The 18198-nt window shown below is 37.1% G+C and overlaps 1 protein-coding gene across 1 annotated transcript in view; it reads left to right on the forward strand.

The window, feature by feature from the left end:
• Window positions 1–18198, forward strand: part of TANC1 (tetratricopeptide repeat, ankyrin repeat and coiled-coil containing 1) — a 47387-nt gene that overhangs the window by 20754 nt on the left and 8435 nt on the right. Inside the window, exons 5-16 of the mRNA XM_010014307.1 lie at window positions 654–911; window positions 3177–3296; window positions 5378–5659; window positions 6530–6681; window positions 7876–8107; window positions 9334–9500; window positions 10099–10706; window positions 11136–11244; window positions 11464–11586; window positions 12613–12849; window positions 13483–13668; window positions 15060–15138. Coding sequence (XP_010012609.1) covers window positions 654–911; window positions 3177–3296; window positions 5378–5659; window positions 6530–6681; window positions 7876–8107; window positions 9334–9500; window positions 10099–10706; window positions 11136–11244; window positions 11464–11586; window positions 12613–12849; window positions 13483–13668; window positions 15060–15138 — 2553 coding nt within the window. The remainder of the gene's footprint in view (window positions 1–653; window positions 912–3176; window positions 3297–5377; window positions 5660–6529; window positions 6682–7875; window positions 8108–9333; window positions 9501–10098; window positions 10707–11135; window positions 11245–11463; window positions 11587–12612; window positions 12850–13482; window positions 13669–15059; window positions 15139–18198) is intronic.

Here is an 18198-nt window from a genome sequence, read left to right on the forward strand (position 1 = left end):
TTTGTTTCACAAACATACAGGACGTTTGTCACAAGAAGGCTTGTGAAACCCTTCCAGCTTCGGAAGAACTGTGCAAGTTTTTTCGAAGAATTGAATTTTGAATTATTTTTATAAAATCATAGTCTTTAAAAATTTGAATTATCAAAATGATTCATTTAAATTTTGCTCTTGCTCTAGGTGCTCTTCTTACTTCTTAGTAAGCTTTTGTTGTCTCCATGATTACAGAATGGTTTGAAAATTTGCAAGATCTGTTACAGAATTTTAATTTTTAAATGAAGTTGGAAGATGTTTTGGGGAAGTAATAGGTTGTTTTTATAAAGTCGTAACTATTTTGGTGGTTGATTTCATGTTGGTTTTGTTTTGTTTATTCCTCCCAGCACAAGTTATATAAAATTAAGGATAGACCCGGATTCTTCAGAACAATTTTTTTTGCTTCCTCTCTCAGGTGTTTTTCCTAACCTGAGAAGCAGTGTTACTTGGCTCTTCCAGATAAATAATATTCCTTAAAATTAACAAAATATCCAGTGAAGAAACACTTGAATATCTACTGGCCCCAAATGCTATTTGAGTATGAAAATTACGTTAACATGAGTGTACTATTTTCCTCTGATGTGTACTTTAGTTGGGTTTGGGGTTTTTTTCTCCTCTTTCAGCAACTATAACAAGTTCATCAGAAAATGATGATCGTAGTGGATCCAGTTTGGAATGGAGCAAGGATGGGAGTTTCAGAGCTGGAAAACATCAAGGGATTAGTCATGATCGAAGAACAGATAACTGTTCACCAGTTGCAGAAGAGGAAGCAGTTGGATCTGCTGAGAATTTGCCAAAGGAAGTACCAACAGGAGAGGGTCCCATTCCTTATGTTCAAAATACTGGCTCTTTAATAATGCCTCGTCCAAACTCCGTTGCAGGTAAAGTCCTGAGGTAGAACAAATTATGTTTTTAACGATAGGACATTTCCGTTTAATCTTTCTGTTGAATTTATGTTATTAGTATGAAAGTATTTTTTAGGACAAAATGAAAAAAGTTGTGTTCTAAACTGACTAGATGAGCATTACCTAAGTTGTTATAGTTGTCATACAGAGGGCTTTTGTACTGCTTTTTGGTAGGTATTGGTTAGGACTCTTGCAATACTTTAGAAGTCCATCAGTCATTCTAGGACTGTATCTAATGTCAACTAATCCTTAAGGTGGTTTCTTTTGTGTGTACTAACATTTGCTAGATCTGTAAATCTGACTAAGACCAGAATCATACTTTGATCTCTGTTCAACAAGTGACATACATATTTTTAAAGCACTGTGTGAAATTCTGCCTTTTAGTTGCACCATTCATTCAGAAAATGTGAGTCTATTCAGTTCTGATAGATACATATGCGACCTTACTGTTGCTTTTTCTAAGTGTTGTGACATAAGCAAATCTCAAAAAAAGCATTTCTGTCTTGAAGTCTATTTAGAGGAAGGAAGTATATAATGTGTTTATTCCAGAAAAGTCCAGCAAATAGTAGTATACTAGAAGGAAAAGGTGCTAATGTGCATCTCCGTAAATGTTAACAAGAACTTAAGACTTGTCAGTAACAGCCAAAATCCAATGCTTATAAAAACAAATAAACAAGCAAAAAACATTCCTACATTTAGAATGCTTCATGAAATGTTATGAAAGATACTGAAATACACATGGCAGTTTTAATAACGGTAATTTGAGGCTTTAAAATACCATAAAAGTTAATAGCACATTATTTCAAAATTCTGCGGCTGAAGGATTATTTTGCAGCAACATACTATGCCCAGCTTCACAGGGGACTAAACAAACTATGGTTTTATAGTGCTGAAAAGTTAATGCTCTGTGTGGACTGCCCCGTGTCAAAGGAAATGTACTATTCTGATTTTAGATGTTCCAGTATCTGACAGTGCAGACATGTTTGCTACAGATTTTTGTGAAATCTAACCTGCTTTTAAGCTGTAAATGACTTTTTTCGGGCTTCTGAGTGCCAGTGCTAAGTCTCTTTCTTTAAAAACTGGATAACTGTGGTACATGTGCAAGAAATAAAATAATTAATCTGCAGTATCCTTGCAGATAAGGGTGACGGAAGAAATTTTTCCTAGATGAACATGGGATTGGAAGTTGTCACACCTCCAATCCCTGCTAGAGAAGCAGGAGTGTTGTATTCTGAACCATTGAATTGTTTCTTGCTGTTACTCTTTCCGCTTTTACTATGTTTCACTTCCTATTTTGAACTTCTGTTATTTTCTCACTGAAGAAAACTTTCTGGTTCAAGAATGTGATGAAGATGATATTCTAGTTCTGTGGCATATGTCAAGCTCCTGTGTTCTGCTCTGATTATCATCTGGAGCATTTGAATTGCTTGTATGTGATTCAGGATTTTCCCGCATACTTGATCTGCATGTCTGTTAAAAACTGGAGATAGACACTAGTTCTGCTGACTCTAGGATATGACACGGGAGGAAGCAGAAAATATCTATTCATGGATAGAGCATCTTTCCTTTTTGGCTTCTTGCTAGCCTATGTCAGGAAGTTGTTGTCAATGCATTCCAGAAATCTGAATTGCTTATGCCCTGCTGTGTTGTCCCTCCAACATATGGAAGATTTTGGTTTTTATATCAATTTGAAAACTGCTTTTTTAATGTGAATATTCATTTCTGGTGGAAAAAGTATGTATCTGTGATATGACTCAGCAAATATGTTCTCTGGATTTTTAGCTTTTCTTTTGTATAGCTATCATCTTGGTTTAAAAAACAAAGAGAATAAAAAATGTTATTCAATTCTACAGCATATAATACAAAAAGATTGTAAATGTTTCCTCACAGATAGTGTACTAGCAGCTAATATCTGAACATGCTCATAAACACTTCTGACCTCACCGATAATGGTTGTTCTTATGGTAAAAAAAGGGAACTGTGTTAACAGGATAACTGTTTACCATGTGAGGAAGTTAAGGCAGATGTGAGGGCCACCTGAAAGGGGAAGAATCCAACTAAATCTTTAGTGAAATTGATTGAAAAGCATTTTGTAAATATTCTAAATTACTTCAACCACTGCCGTTGTCTAGAAAGACTTATCTGTAAGTACTGTGCTGAGGAAAGAATGGTAATAAATAGAAATGCTCTTTGTAACTTATGCTGAGAGAAAAATAAGCTTCAATCCTTTTAATATTGTAGCAACAAGTTCAACCAAACTTGAAGATCTGAGTTATTTGGATGGACAAAGAAATACTCCTTTACGCACTTCAATTCGCTTACCTTGGCACAATACTGCTGGTGGGAGAGTGCAGCAGGATAGTAAAGGTATGCATGTTTACATCTGCATCCATTCAGTAGTGTAACATGGATGTTTTGTGATCTTTGTGAACTCCCCTACCACACGAAGTGTTACTTTAGAGTGCTCCGACAGGTCATTCAGTATGTCTGAAAATCAGATGCTTGCTTACACTTTTCCCTGCATAATGCTGAGGTTAAAAATTAAATGTATGACTTTTAATAAGAAATCAGTATATTGTTTATCTAAGTATGCATTGGCAGTGTAGTGTTGATCATGTGCATCTCCAGATTGAAACTGTTTAATACTAATTCAGGAACTACAGAGTATTTTCTTCACTGCTACATTTTATCATGTGACATTCAGGTAAGAGTGTGCTGCAACTTAAGAAATACTATGCTGAATTTAAAATCTTCAGGAGGCTGTCATCAGAATTCTGTTTTAGAAAAAGACAGCTTTTCTAATACCATTAGACTTAATTATGACTAATACGTATTTGATCTCTGAGAAGTCATGGAGATCAGGGGACATCCCAGAAGACTGGAAGGAGGTTAACGGTACCCCCATCTACAAGAGCTCAAAGGAGGATCCAGAAAATTGTAGGCCCATTAGTCTTATTTCAGTCCCCAGGAAAGTTACGGAACGAATCCTCCTGGGGTCTGTTGTAAGTCAAATGAAGCACATGACTGGGAGAAGTCAGCACAGATTCACCAAGGGCAAATAGGGCTTGACAAACCTGATTGCCTTCTGTAACAAAGTAACCTGCCTGGTTGATGTGGGGCTACTGGTGGACATTGTCTACCTGGGTTTCTCCCAGGGTTTTTGAAATGGTTTCCCATAGCCTCCTCCTAGAGAAACTGATGCATTACAGTCCTGACACATGGTCTCGGTGGTGGTGGTGGGAACTGGCTGACTGGCTGCACCCTGAGGTGGTGGTGAACAGCTCCTTTTCCAGCTGGGGACCTGTCACCAGTGGGTCCTCCAGGGATCAGTACTGGGCCCAATGCTGTTCGTAAATAATCTGGAAGATGGGATTAAGTGTACCCTCATGAAGTTTACCAATGTTACCAAACTGAGTGGGGAAGTGGACATTTGGAAGGGGGAGCCACCCTGCAGAAAGACCTGGATAGGCTGGAATAGTGAGCTAACAAGAACCTTATGAAGTTCAGCAAGGACAAATTTAAGGTCTTGCACCTGGGAAAACATAATCCAAGAGTGCCTCAACCAAACTACCACAAGTTTGGTCAAAGAGGTGAGTGCATCTGTTACAACCAGTAAAGCAGAACAATTGAAGCAAATTCTTAATAAAACTGATCATATATAGGTGCTATGCTGTCCTCTTTCATTTGTGTTTTTTCACAGTTGTAAATGAATGCTGCAACAGCATTTGTGTAACAGTAGATTTGGTTAATGAATCTTCAGAGCATTACATTAGTGCACATTACTATTTCTGTAAATTTTGTTTTATGCAGCCAAAATCAAATTGTTCTGAACTCTATAGGTTTTCTGAGATGTTTGCCAAACATGTAGATTAAAGTAATCAAACATGACTAGACTTTCAGCTGTGCTGTGTAATTTCTGTTCTTATGGCTTCAAAAGTACAGAACTACAGAGTAGTAATATTTTTTTTCCACAGTACTTTAAAAATACAGGGTTAAACCAGAAAAAAATATTTATTCTCTGTACCTTTTTCTGTTTCTCTGTAAATGTCTTTACAGATCTGAAGACCTGACACTGAGATGCTCAGGAGTGTAGCTCATTCTAACTGAGGAATGTTTGGCATTTCCCCGTTTATACAGTTGTTAATGCATTTTTAAGAAAACTTGTGGATTCTGTGACTTACTAACTCACTTCAGTTGTAAAAAAACTCCTCAGATTTATACTTGTAGCTTCTCTCCTCTAGAATTTAATTCATATAGGAATTATGGAGGTGACCTGAGCTGAGCAAATTGGTCTGTAAGGTTTTCATGATGAAAGCTCCAAGAAGTCTGAGTATGAACACTATTAACAAGGTCACTGAATGAAGCGATTTTCTGAAACAGTGCTGTTATATTGCACATCGAGTTTCTTCTAATTAACTTTTCTCCCTGCCATCTCTTCTCAGCTCTTTTCATCCCGTATAAGCCTCAAGATATTTTGCTGAAGCCACTGTTGTTTGAAGTGCCAAGCATAACAACAGACTCAGTGTTTGTTGGAAGAGAATGGCTGTTTCAAGCAATTGAAGAAAAATTGAAGAATACTGATCCAGCAGAGATCAGGGGAGCAGTCATTACTGGAAATGTGGGATTTGGGAAGACTGCAGTTATTTCACGGCTGGTGGCACTAAGCTGCCATGGAAGTCGCATGAGGCAAATAGCTTCAAATAGCCCTAATTCATGCCCCAAAAGTATGTTCCTTTTCTGAGTAATTGTTTGGGTTATTGTACTGATAAGAAGAGCTTGTTGTTTGGGTTTTTTTTTGCTTAAGGGCCTCATCAACTCCTTGGCAAATCCTTGTTCCCTGCAGTGAGGAAAGGAAACTGTTAAAATTGCATGCTTCGACAAGCATTACCTTCCAGATAATATAGTGGGGACTCAGGCAAACAAAAGAGATGGAGGCTTTATGTAGAATCTCTTCCTTTTGTCAGGCAGTCTGTACCCTAAACTCTGGTAGTGTGACTCTAGTAGCTTGTTCTCCCATTAATATGGAAAGAGAGAAGTGACATGTTTCTTCCCCACTGTGGACCATACACGTTTCAGTACCACGCATTTTCCATAGCATTTCAGAAGAGGCAATAGTAAAGCTATGGAGAAACCCATTCTGTCTTCTGCTGTGATCTGTAGGATTCTGTCACTTGAGCAATCCAGTGCCTACCTTAACTGGAAGGATGGTGTGACTGTTGTTACTGCTACTTCCTCTACTGACACTTGAAGTAATAATAATAATGATATATTGTTTATATTTCTCAAGAATTCAGTCATAAAATAACTATTGGTTTAAATGAGTCGTATATACAATTTTCATAAGGAAACTCTTCATGTCAGTATGGTTTGCTTTCAGTAATTCTATAGTTTTGATCTGCAAGTCAGTAGAATTGTTTTAAAATTGTGACGTTTAATGGCCTGTATTTATAAGACTAGTTGCAGGCTGCTTTTAATGCTACTGTTCAGTTTTAATTTTTACTTTAGCAGTGAATACATTCTGTGATGTTTTCCTAGAAAACAATCTGCTATCAGCAAATTTGGTCTGTCTTGTATTTGTTGTCTTTTAAAAATAGGTGGTGATTCCTGTCAGGAGATTCCCTTAAGTCAGTTATCCCCATCTGCTCCTCCAGCAAGTGGTACCAGTACAATAAAGACGCTGAATTGTCCTAGTACTCCTGAATACCAAAATCAAACAGGTGATTCTGCGAGACGCCTTGCTTCAAAGGTGAGTTTCACTTACTAATAGATTTTCAGTATGTTAGAAGGGCTCTAACCTGGGGCAGACAGTCTGCTTGGCAAAGTTGCCTGGGCATGCTAGTGGTCCGTGGTGAGAGAGCAGGCAGTAACCTTGGACACTTCCAAAAGGTGTGTTCGTTTCACGAGTGGTGAAACCAGCTACCTGCCTTTTCTACCATTCAAGTTGTTATTTGAATTCTGCTTGCTCTTAGAAAGAGTTAACAGTTAAAATTTCACATCTGTTTTATGTGTGTGTGTAGAGGGTTCTCTATAGGTAGGTGCTCAGTGTACCTTCCAAAGACAAAATTCTGGGGGGAAAAAAGATGATAAAATGTTTGGTGTCTGAATGTAGTCTTTCTATTTTCCGTACTCTGACAGTCTGAAGTAAGCTGAAGTTATTTTTGCATTAGGTTATTATGATAACAGGGTTTTTTTACCTAATTATTAAAAATTGTTGATATCTGAATTGCATGCTTTATGCCAATAGTTATGAGAAAAACATGAGGAGGTTATTGTTGCAGTCTTTAAGGTGACGTGTATTATTTGGAAATGATGTTACAAAGACACTGGAATGCAAACTGTTTACTGTGAACACCATGTTTTCCTTGGGGTTTGGTTCTTTTCAAAGAAATATGGCCTGCGTTATGTTTAAATTAACACACGCATTTGTGATAAGCAGAATAATGCCAGTTGTCCTCAAAAATTTGCTATATATATGCCTTTAATAGCTGTCTGTCATTTACTTTTGCCTTAATGATAATCAAATGATTCCTTGGGTCACTATAGTGTATGACCCAGTGCTGTTAAATTATAGCTAATAGGGTGCTTAGTCAAAGCCTCAAGTTATTTTTCTTACAGTACTTAGCTACTTAGCTGTTTACGCGCTGTATTGAAATCACATGAACTCAAATTACTGTGTTTTCCTGCCAGAATCTGACATTTTGTTTTCACTTCCCCTTTGCATGCACTACAAGGTCAAAATCCATTCCATTACCTTCCTTTTTGTGTTTTTGACAGAAGCCATCTGAGACCAGTTGTGGAGTTGGATAATTATTCTAACACTGAAAAATCTTTTGTAGCTGAAAGGAAATTCAGTAACACTTTTATAATAGTCAGACTAACTAGTAACCAGTGTATGTATTGAAGGGGTAACAGTTTCTTTTTTCTTTGTTAAATTCTCCAGGTCGTTGCCTATCACTACTGTCAAGCTGACAACACATACACATGTCTTGTACCAGAATTTGTCCACAGTGTTGCAGCTTTACTTTGTCGTTCAAATCAACTAACAGCCTACAGAGATCTTCTAATAAAAGAGCCTCACTTGCAAAGCATGCTTAGCCTGAGATCTTGTGTCCAAGATCCAGCAGCAGCTTTTAAAAGGGGAGTGTTGGAACCACTTTCAAACCTCAGGAAAGGTACGTTAAACAGGAAGTGTCTTGGAAACTGAATCTAAACTGCACAAAAAGTGGGAAAAAAAATCTAAGAATATGTATTTTAATGCTCTAAGAGAAATAAATAAAGCAAAACACTACTGGAGAATGAGATTCCTTAATGGTGGTAGTTGTAATAATAACAGGTAGCTTTTGAACAGTTGTTTGATTTTTATTTATTTTTTTTTAAATAGAATTCTATTAAACTTTAATATTAAAGGTATGGAAAATCCCCCCCCCCCCAGGATACCTTTGTAGCCTGAAGTTAAGGTTGGCACATTTGCATTAGAAGATTTTGTTTTCAGATGCTTTTGAGTTTTGTCACACTTCTTTGTTTTGTAATTTTCTCTGCCTAAACACCTGCAGAGTGGATGTGTTTTTTGCTTGCTTTTAAAACTGATATGGCAGTTTTCCAAGAAAGTGTGTAACAACATGATTTTCATATTTAAAAAAAATATCTAGCAAACTCCTTGAAAACAGCAAGCTTCAGAGTATGTGCCAGCTTGAGCAGGTACTTGATATATGGCAAGATGGGGAGATTTGCCGATGTGTGAACAGAGCATGTGTCATTCTCACGAAAACTGATTTGCAGTTCTTGAATTTTGTTGACAGTCAACAAAATTTTTGTGAAAGCCATTGGCAAATCTTATGTTTGCCCCTGGGATTTTCATCCTTAGCAAGTGCTCAAAATGAATACTGCTAGTTTCTTAAGCTGTTGCAAAATAACTTCTTCTCCTCAGAACTGGAAGTGTAAACCAGTGCCTTATGATTTTTGCGAATTGTAAATTTTTTATTGTTGTTTGGTAAGTCAAATTAAGGATAAGTTTTAAGTAAATAGCTATTAATTAAAAGCAATATTAACTAATAGCTTAAATAACCTACATATGACTTCTTCCCATATACATGCATCTCTTATGGTAACAACCTTGTTTAATCTTGTAACTCTTTTAAAATCAGTTGTGAAATAGATCTTTAACAATAGTGCAGTAAAAAACACTGTTGTGATTGCTTCTATTTTTAATCATTTTATGGCAGTGTTGTTTTATATCTCTTAATGTTTATAGCCTCCTAAATAATGGTTGAATCCTTAAGATGTATTGCTGCACATAAAGATAGGTTTTTATTTCTTGAATGCTCAAAATTTGGGGATTAAAAATACATCACTCAGTAGGAAAATCTGTATTCATCCTTTCCTTTTTTCTTATTTTCAGAGCGGAAAATTCCTGAAGAAGACTACGTAATTTTGGTAGATGGTTTAAATGATGCTGAATTTCATAAACCTGATTATGGTGACACAGTTTCTTCATTTATCACAAGCATAATCTGTAAATTTCCTCCCTGGCTGAAGCTCATTGTGACCATAAGAACTAATTTCCAGGTAATAACACCTTTTGACTCCTCTCTTACCATCAAAGACCAAGGATCTTTCATATTGGTGCAGCTGCATGAATATGAAAAATACTGAACCATAGAATACCAGGTTGGAAGGGATCTCAGGGGTCATCTAGTCGCACCTTTCTTGGCAAAAACACAGTCTAGACTAGATGTCTCAGCACCCTGTACAGCTGAGTCTGTTCACCACTTCCCCAGGGAGATTACTCCGGTGGCTGGTTTTATGAGAATTCAGAGTAAAGTCTCTTGGTTTGGTTTGGGTTTTTTCCTTCCTTCCTTTTTTGTTGCCTGTTTATTTACAGTGCACAAGTATGGTATTGGAGGCCTCTTTTGTTTTGAATCACTTTCTTGAGTATGCTAGTAGAATTGATAATACAAGAAGTGACGAAATCAGAGTAGGCTAGCATTCAGTATCTCTGTGATGGCTTTGCTAAATTTTTTAATGTCTGGTACTCATAAAAGAAGAGAAATATAGCAGACAGGTGTTATTTTTAGTGCTGGAATACTGTAATACCTGTGTGTTGGATTTGTTTGTTAGTTTGGTTTTTAATCTCCTTCTTTTTTTCCCCTTCTCCTCCTTGTAGGAAGTAGTAAGTTCACTGCCCTTTATTGCAATATCCCTGGACAATTTTCCAGACAACAAAGAAATCCATGATGACTTGAATGCCTATATTCAGTACAGAATTAATAACAGCCAGGAAATTATAAACAACATATTTTTAAATGGAAAAGCTGATGCAGCTATTATTGGGAAAGTGAGTAACCACCTGATCATGAGAAGCTTGGGATCTTACCTCTATTTGAAACTCACTCTGGATCTTTTCCAAAAAGGTCACTTAGTTATCAAAAGTGCAAGCTACAAGGTTGTTCCAGTGTCTCTATCAGAGCTGTACTTACTTCAGTGCAATATGAAGTTCATGACAAACTCTGCTTTTGAGCGAGCCCTACCAATATTAAATGTGGCACTGGCATCCCTACATCCCATGACAGATGACCAGATTTTCCAAGCTATTAATGCAGGACAAATAAACGGTGAACAACAGTGGGAAGACTTCAGCCAAAGGATGGAAGCCCTTTCATGTTTTCTGATAAAAAGACGTGACAAAACACGTATGTTCTGCCATCCTTCCTTCAGAGAATGGCTTGTTTGGAGAGCAGATGGTGAAAATACTGACTTCTTATGTGAGCCAAGGTAAATGAAACCTGCAGTAAATGATGTTCAAATAACTGCAATTATCTTATATATAATAGTTTGAATACTAAATATAAATTTTATCTCAAATTTCAAAAGGTTTCAGATCTTCTAGAATTGTGTTTTATCTGTGGTACCTGCAGTGTAGTGTGAGATGAAACAAGACAAAATGAGAGCAGTCTGCTGATCAGTGTCGAAAGCTGCATTGGTTCTGACATAGGCCCCTGGTGAGGTGACAGTAGAGAAATATTAGTGTGTTTCAACTTTGAAATTTGCCTTTTTTTCTCTTTGCATTATGGGAAGTTTTGTTTAGATGGAGTGGTGTGTTTCAGTAGTCTGACAAAGAAAGTTCAGCTATTACAACAGGCATAGAGATGTGTTAAGGTATTTAGTGAAAGTATAAAAGCAGTTCTCAATATTTTTTACTAGGAATGGACATGCCCTACTGGCCTTCATGTTTTCTCGACAAGAGGGAAAGTTAAACCGCCAACAGACTATGGAACTTGGTCATCATATACTTAAAGCTCACATTTTTAAGGTAAAGCTTACAGCTTAATAGGTTTTATGACCTATTCATATGAATGCGTCATAGAGATTTATCCTCTGAGTTGCTTTAGTAATTTGTTAGAAGCTCATGCAAAATACTCGGTAGTATTAACAAACAAAATAGTTAATTTCTTTTTATACTGGTAAGTTGTAGATTTGAATAGTATTTCTACTCCTATAGAGATATTTCCTGTTGTATCTCTTCTGGTAGGGTCTCAGTAAAAGGACTGGAATTTCTTCCAGTCATCTTCAAGCCTTGTGGATTGGTTATAGCACTGATGGACTGTCTGCAGCCCTTGCTTCGCTGAGGAACATCTATACTCCCAATGTGAAGGTAAGAAAATAAAACACTCATGTACAATCAGTGCTTCAGCTGCTTCAGCAGCACTGGTGCTGTAACTCTGTTGATGAATGCTGAAATTAATGTAACCAAGGCACCACTCTGCATCTGTAACTGAACTCCTTTATAACCAGTCTTCATGTACTTTTTTTAAGCTGTTGTTAAACTCCAGTTAAGTTTTCCTTGATAGCTTTGTTGGAAAAAACGGTTTGACCCTGATTTTGATATAGCTGTGCTCCATAGCATAGATAAATGTGTGGATGCATTTTCAGGGGGTCAGACGTACCACCTGATTTGCTGGCCAGACTTCAGCCATGTTTTCTTGTAGGAGAGAGTATCAAGGGGAATTGTAAAAGGGGAGGTACTGTGAGAGTGAAAGGATGTAAAATGCCAGAACTTCATATTATTGTTTGAATCCCTGTATTATGGGAAATCCAAGTTGGTAAGTTGCAATTCTAGCCAACTGCTAAGCCTTTTGATTAGAACTTTGTGTGCACATGCACACACACACATGCATGCTCTGATGATTCTTTTGGAATCATAGAATCCTAGAATGGTTTGGGTTAGAAGGAAACTTACAGTTCCAACCCTTCTGCCATAGGCAGGGACACCTTCCATTAGACCAGATTGCTCAAAACCCCGTCCAACCTGACCTTGACCACTGCCAGGGATGGGACAGCCACAGCTTCTCTGGGCAGAGAGATTGCTTTTTATGCAATCTGTTTCTCTGTTAGTGGAGTCAGTTACATAAATCTGCTGAGTAGCAGCAAGTCACATGGGTAAAATTGTGATGAGAGAGCAGTGAGTTTCAGGGGAGGTAAGTCTTCTATTAGGAGTACATAGTGATAGAATAATTAGTTGACAGCAGACAATTTTAAACTTTCATAGTCAATGTCTGCTAATAAAATCTGCATCAGAATTGGGGAGTCATATACGAATACTTGAATCAAGGTATCAAAGTCTCTTGAAAAATTCAGACAAATCTGAGTAAGAAGTTGTTTTGTTTAAATTGAATTTTAGGTGAGTCGGCTGCTGATCTTGGCAGGAGCAAATGTGAATTACAGGACTGAAGTATTAAATAATGCTCCAGTGCTGTGTGTTCAATCGCACCTTGGACATGAAGAAGTGGTCAATCTTTTACTAGAATTTGGAGCTGCTATTGATGGAACTTCAGAAAATGGGATGACAGCACTTAGTTATGCAGCTGCTGCAGGTCACATGAACATAGTTTCACTGCTGTGCAAAAAAGGTGCAAAGGTAAGCTGATGCACAAAAATTGCAATGTTTCCAGTCAAAAAAATCATGCAAAGACCTAAGAAAATTGTTGATTACATAAGCATGTAATTAACTTGGGGCAGGGTAGGGGGGAGTCCAGAACATCTTCACAGGCTTCCATGAAGCATTTTCCATGTGCCACTGATCACAACCTACTGGCCCCTCCATTCTGCCAGTTTTGGAGCCACCTCACTATGTACTTACATGTGTACTTCTTCAGCTTGCCCATGACTATCTTGAGAGAGAGTGTCAGAAACCTTGCTATAGTTGAGGTAGACAACATCCACAGCTCTCCCCTCATCCACAAGCCAGTCACCTCATTGCAGAAGGCTAACAGGTTGTTTAAGCATGATTTCCCCTTGGTAAGCCCTACTCTTGATCACCTTTTTGTACTTCACATGTTTGGAAATGTTTTCCAAGATTAGTTTTTCCCTTGCCTTCCCAGCAACTAAGGTGAGGCTGTTTGGCCTAGAATTCCCTAGATCTTCCTTCTTGCCTTTCTTAAAGATAGGAGTGACATTTGCTCTCTTGCGGTGCTTGGGAGTTTTCCTCCTCATGGCCTTTCACTTTAGTTTTTAACTTTGAACACCTTTTTTCCCCACCCACCCACTGCAGGCTGACTATGTAGACAAGAAGGGCCAGTGTGCTTTGGTCCATAGTGCACTGAGAGGGCATTGTGATATCCTTGAATACTTGCTCAATGTTGCTTGGATGGCTCCATCCCAAGAACAAAATTCATTAAGAAGAAGCCAGGCACTGCAACAAGCTCTAACAGCAGCTTCCAGTATGGGACACTGTCAGGTAGGTTGGTAGTTCAAATATGCCCAAATCTGTTCGAATTTATCAGAATTGAACAACACTGCTTGCAGCTATTTTTAAAAAAGAGGTCTGGAGAGCAGAACTATTGAAACTTCTGATATTTAAAGTAGTGTGCATTCTTAGCAGCAGTTGTAAATGCTGTAGTTAACTATCCAGTTGTATTATTTACTTCAGGATTTGTTTGTATCTAATTTTCTGTCTATTTTTTTCCTCTCTGTTCTTGGAAGTTGTCCTGACTCTCTAGTGGTAATGACGATATTCTGTATCTGTGATCCACTCTAGCATGTTTCTACTTTAGGGTGATTTCTGGGTGGTTTGTTTGTTTTTTCCTAATACAACAAACTGCATATTGCACATACTTGGACATGGTTAAATTTTTAACCTGGTGTACATGTCAGGTTACAGACTTCATCTTTCTTCAGCTTCATGTCCCTTAAGACAGAAATTTGGGATTGTATGTATGTATACGGTAAGTGTTTGTCAGCATTACAGTACTATCCAGTAAAAGGAATGCTAAAATTAAGTAAGAAGTACTTAAAATGGTTTAGATATTTAGGTAATACAAGTACGTCTTCTGTTCACTGGAAAAATAAACCTTAACCTTGATATAAAAGTAATTGGTAAGTAAAGATACTTGAGTAAAGATCACATTAGGCTGATGGGATTTCCTGTGTATGTATTGTGATGTCCCAAAAGTGGAAACTTAAAATATCTTCAGTAAAACCATTTCAGTATTAAGTTATTTTAAATCTATTTTTTAATTGCTATAAGATCTGATCTTTAGAATTGTTTGCATGATTCAAACAATAGCAATGTCTATGTGCAATTTATTGTTGTATACTATATAAGCCCATCACTGTCCTGCAATATAAATTTGAGGATTCTGAACTATGATTAACTTTAATTAATGGATAATTCCTTTACTCATTAAAGTTGCTATCTGTGACTCAAATGAAAGCAGTCAACTGCTGAATATCAGCAAAATAGGTCACATTAATCATAAATAGTTACTCTGACCTGAAAAAGTCCATCTTTGGTTCTAGGACTGGGATGCTTTATTTTTTTATTCAGCATAGTTTGCATTGACTGTTGTGGTATATGTAGGTCACACATGAGCTTGTTAAATCATAATAAAGCCAAACATTCTGAACCAGTTAACAGAAGGGCACTGGGCTTTTTTTTAAACTGCTTTCAATAACATTCAGTCATCTTCAAGTCATACTAAAAATCATACTGAGCTTGCTTTGATGGATTATGAACAATATATATTCAGTTTCTTTGTTTCATGTGCATTGTTTTAAATCTTTTATCCTTTACTGTGTCTTGCAAGTGATGGGTTAGTGACTCACATCTCTGCTAACTGTTTTTGACAGGTGGTTTGTTATATCTTGACAATTGTGAAGGATCATGGAATAGACATCAATGACACTGATGCCTTGTGGGGAGAAACAGGTATTTCCTTTCTCATGTTTTCCCAGGTAGAGTTGCTCATTTAAGAAGTAAGAGATTCTGATTTTTTTGTTAATTTTCTGTGGTAAAAGTCATGGGAAATACCAGTTTTAATAATAAAAATGCAATGTCTAAGTATAGAGTTCTTAACTTAATAAATCTACACCTCTCATGTATTGGAAAGAAGCATTATTTTATATTAAAATTACTGACTTCCTAATTAAATTGGAAATTATATGTGGGAATACAGTGCTTCCAGCTGCAGTGTAGAATTTCACAGGATTATCTGTTTGAGAGTTTTTTAATTTTTTTTTGTTTTGTTAAATCTCATTTGTTTGCAAGAAATGCAAGGCAGTTGTCTCATTTGTTCTAATGAGACAGTGGGTGAAAAGCCATGCCTTTGTATGTGTGGGAAATGCCAAATATTTTTCTAAAGACACACTGTAAGCTCTGCAGCTGGAAGTTTTCCTGGTTTACCATATGAGTAGCATCTCAACATCATTTAAGAAGCTGAGATTGCACAAGCAGGTGTGAAAACTGCCTCTTTTAATTATTCTCAGTAACCTCTTCACATACTGGAGAAGCAAAAGTTCTTAATTCCTGTGCATATGCAAAAACTCTTGTTGCAAATGCAGTGAATTCCAAAACCCATACATCTCCTTCTAAATGAATTTTCCTTTAATTTTTCTTGACAACATTTTGTATTTAAGTTCTTGCTTAATGTATTGAGAATCTTTACTCATTAAGTAGGTGCTTCCTTATGCAGTGTGAAGGTGGTGAAGGTCTGAGTCCAGATGACTATGAGCAGTTCCCTGTGGCATTTTTGTGCTCTATGAGACAGAGAGGAGTAAGTTTGGGACAAGAAAAACATGTAGAGTGAGTCAGGGTAGTTAGAGGATTACCATTATATGGAATATTCAGTTACTGAATGTACAAAATTCGTGTGGAAAGAATTCTAATTTATATGCTGCTGGAATCTTCACAGTTTTGCATGTGTGGGTGAAGTTGTGTTTGCATTGTACTGAATGGTTCTTTGCAGTCTGTTTTGTAAATGGGAGCATGATGTGGAACTGGATAGTGATAAAATTAGAAGGATGAGGCAGATAGAGTGAGGAGCAGAGTTTTGTGAGTGGCCGTTTTTAGAAAGGGAAAATCCATCACACGTTGAAACAGCGTAGAACAAACTTCAAGATCATTCCTTTTCATGTGGTGACATGTTCCAGAACAGCTTGTTTCTGTTCATGTATTTGTACTGCTGTTAATCTGCTTGAATCCTGAGTTGGTTCTGCTCACTGTGGAGGATGTTTCAATGGCATTTTTTATTGTGAGTCTTTAGAGGGAAAGACAGCTGGAGATCATCACTGCCATTCCCAGTATTTTATCACGTTAATGTTGCTGAAGGCCGTGTTTGTATGAAGTACAGGTTCGAGGCAAGTTAAATAGCAAATTCAAGTGGAGCAGATAAAAAAAGTCATGTAACAGATGAAGTGTGAGCATGTTCAGTGAAAGCCTTTTTTAAGTGTTACCTACATTTCCTTAGTTTACCCTTTTCAAAATCCACATTAATCTTAGTTGCAAAAAAGTGATTTTAGTTTAAAGACATCTCTGAGATGTTTTTCCAGCCTTATATGTTCTATACAGATTAGCTAATTTGAGCATAATTTACTGTCTAGTGAAAGTGGTAGAAAACAGCATCTGTCTGGTTGCTCTCAACTTTTGCAGAGTACCATTAGGCAGATCAGTCATGCTTTGGAGTAGAATAGTTGGAATTCCTGAGCAGGGTTTAGCCCTAATGTTGTTAAAGCTGACTGGAGGAATTGTTTAGTCATCTTATACCTGGGTTAGGTACAGGGAGTTATATTGTTGCTGTAATGTTAGTTACACTGTGAGCTAAAATGCTGCTACTGGCAGAATAAAAAATGTGAAGTTTTTGAATGAGATGGTTTGTTTTGCCTTTGATGTTGGTACCTGTAAGAGTTACTTTCCAGTTCAGATCAAAACAGTTGATGTAAATGTAAACATAGCAAAATATCAGTTGGTAAAGAGTAAATTGGTTAGATATTGTTGTTCAAAAAAATGAATTTGCTGCTTCCTGCAGTGTTTGTAATTTCGTTTACTTTCAGCATTTGTTGCAGTTAAAAAAAAAAAAGCTATCAAGTTTGAAAATGCTGAAAAAAGAGTAACAAGAAATTCACAATTTGAACCACTTCTTATGGGAAACTATGGTATTAGGATTTAGAAAATGGAGGGGTGAGTCCTTTGCTGATTCTTGCAGAAGTCAGCACTTGAACCCGTTTTCTAAACAGTGGTAACATTACTGATGATGCTTTAACACAAACAACAACAAAAAAAGCCACTTCAATTTCAAGCGCCATTTAAAACACACAGTAAGTTGATGGGAAACGGGGAAAAAAGTCATGATGGGGAATGTCTTTATTTTCAACCTTCAGTGAGTGTCACAGTGAAAAGAAGGAGTATGCTAAGCTTTAGGAGAAGGCAGCAAGTTGTTTAAATGTGCAGTCTTACAGCAACACTTAAGCGTTCCTTTACTGAATCACACAATATTAGTGTTGAATGTATGGAAACCTGCTTTCTCATAAGCCATATATTGTGAACACAGATGTGCAGTAATTTGTATCTATGAATGTGTAAAAGATCCAAACAATGGTTTTAATTCTGTGCTGCGTGGACACATTTGTTACTATACTGTGTTGGGCTGTTCTGTCTCCAGCGAGCATAGGTGTGTATGTGCAGTTGTGATACTCTGGTGTTTTCAGACAGGGCTGAAGAAGTGTCTACCCATAGTAGTATCTATCTGTTTAAAAGCTGCAAGGTTACTGCATTTTAGATAGAGGTTAAGAGCACTCGCTTTTGACATCATACACTGTTCTGTTCAAAGAAAGATTTTTAAGGTGATTAGAATGTTGATGTCTCTGTGTACTGGAAAATGTACAGTAATCCCCTGAAGTCTAGAGCAAGGGTTAACACGCAGGAATTCGAACTATTAATTCATAATCTGCTGTGCTTTTCACCATGAAAACAGGGAAAACAGTTTTAACCACT

This window comes from Nestor notabilis, unplaced genomic scaffold, assembly GCF_000696875.1.
Source record: "Nestor notabilis isolate BGI_N333 unplaced genomic scaffold, ASM69687v1 scaffold13115, whole genome shotgun sequence".
In the NCBI taxonomy this organism is placed as follows: Eukaryota; Metazoa; Chordata; class Aves; order Psittaciformes; family Psittacidae; genus Nestor; species Nestor notabilis.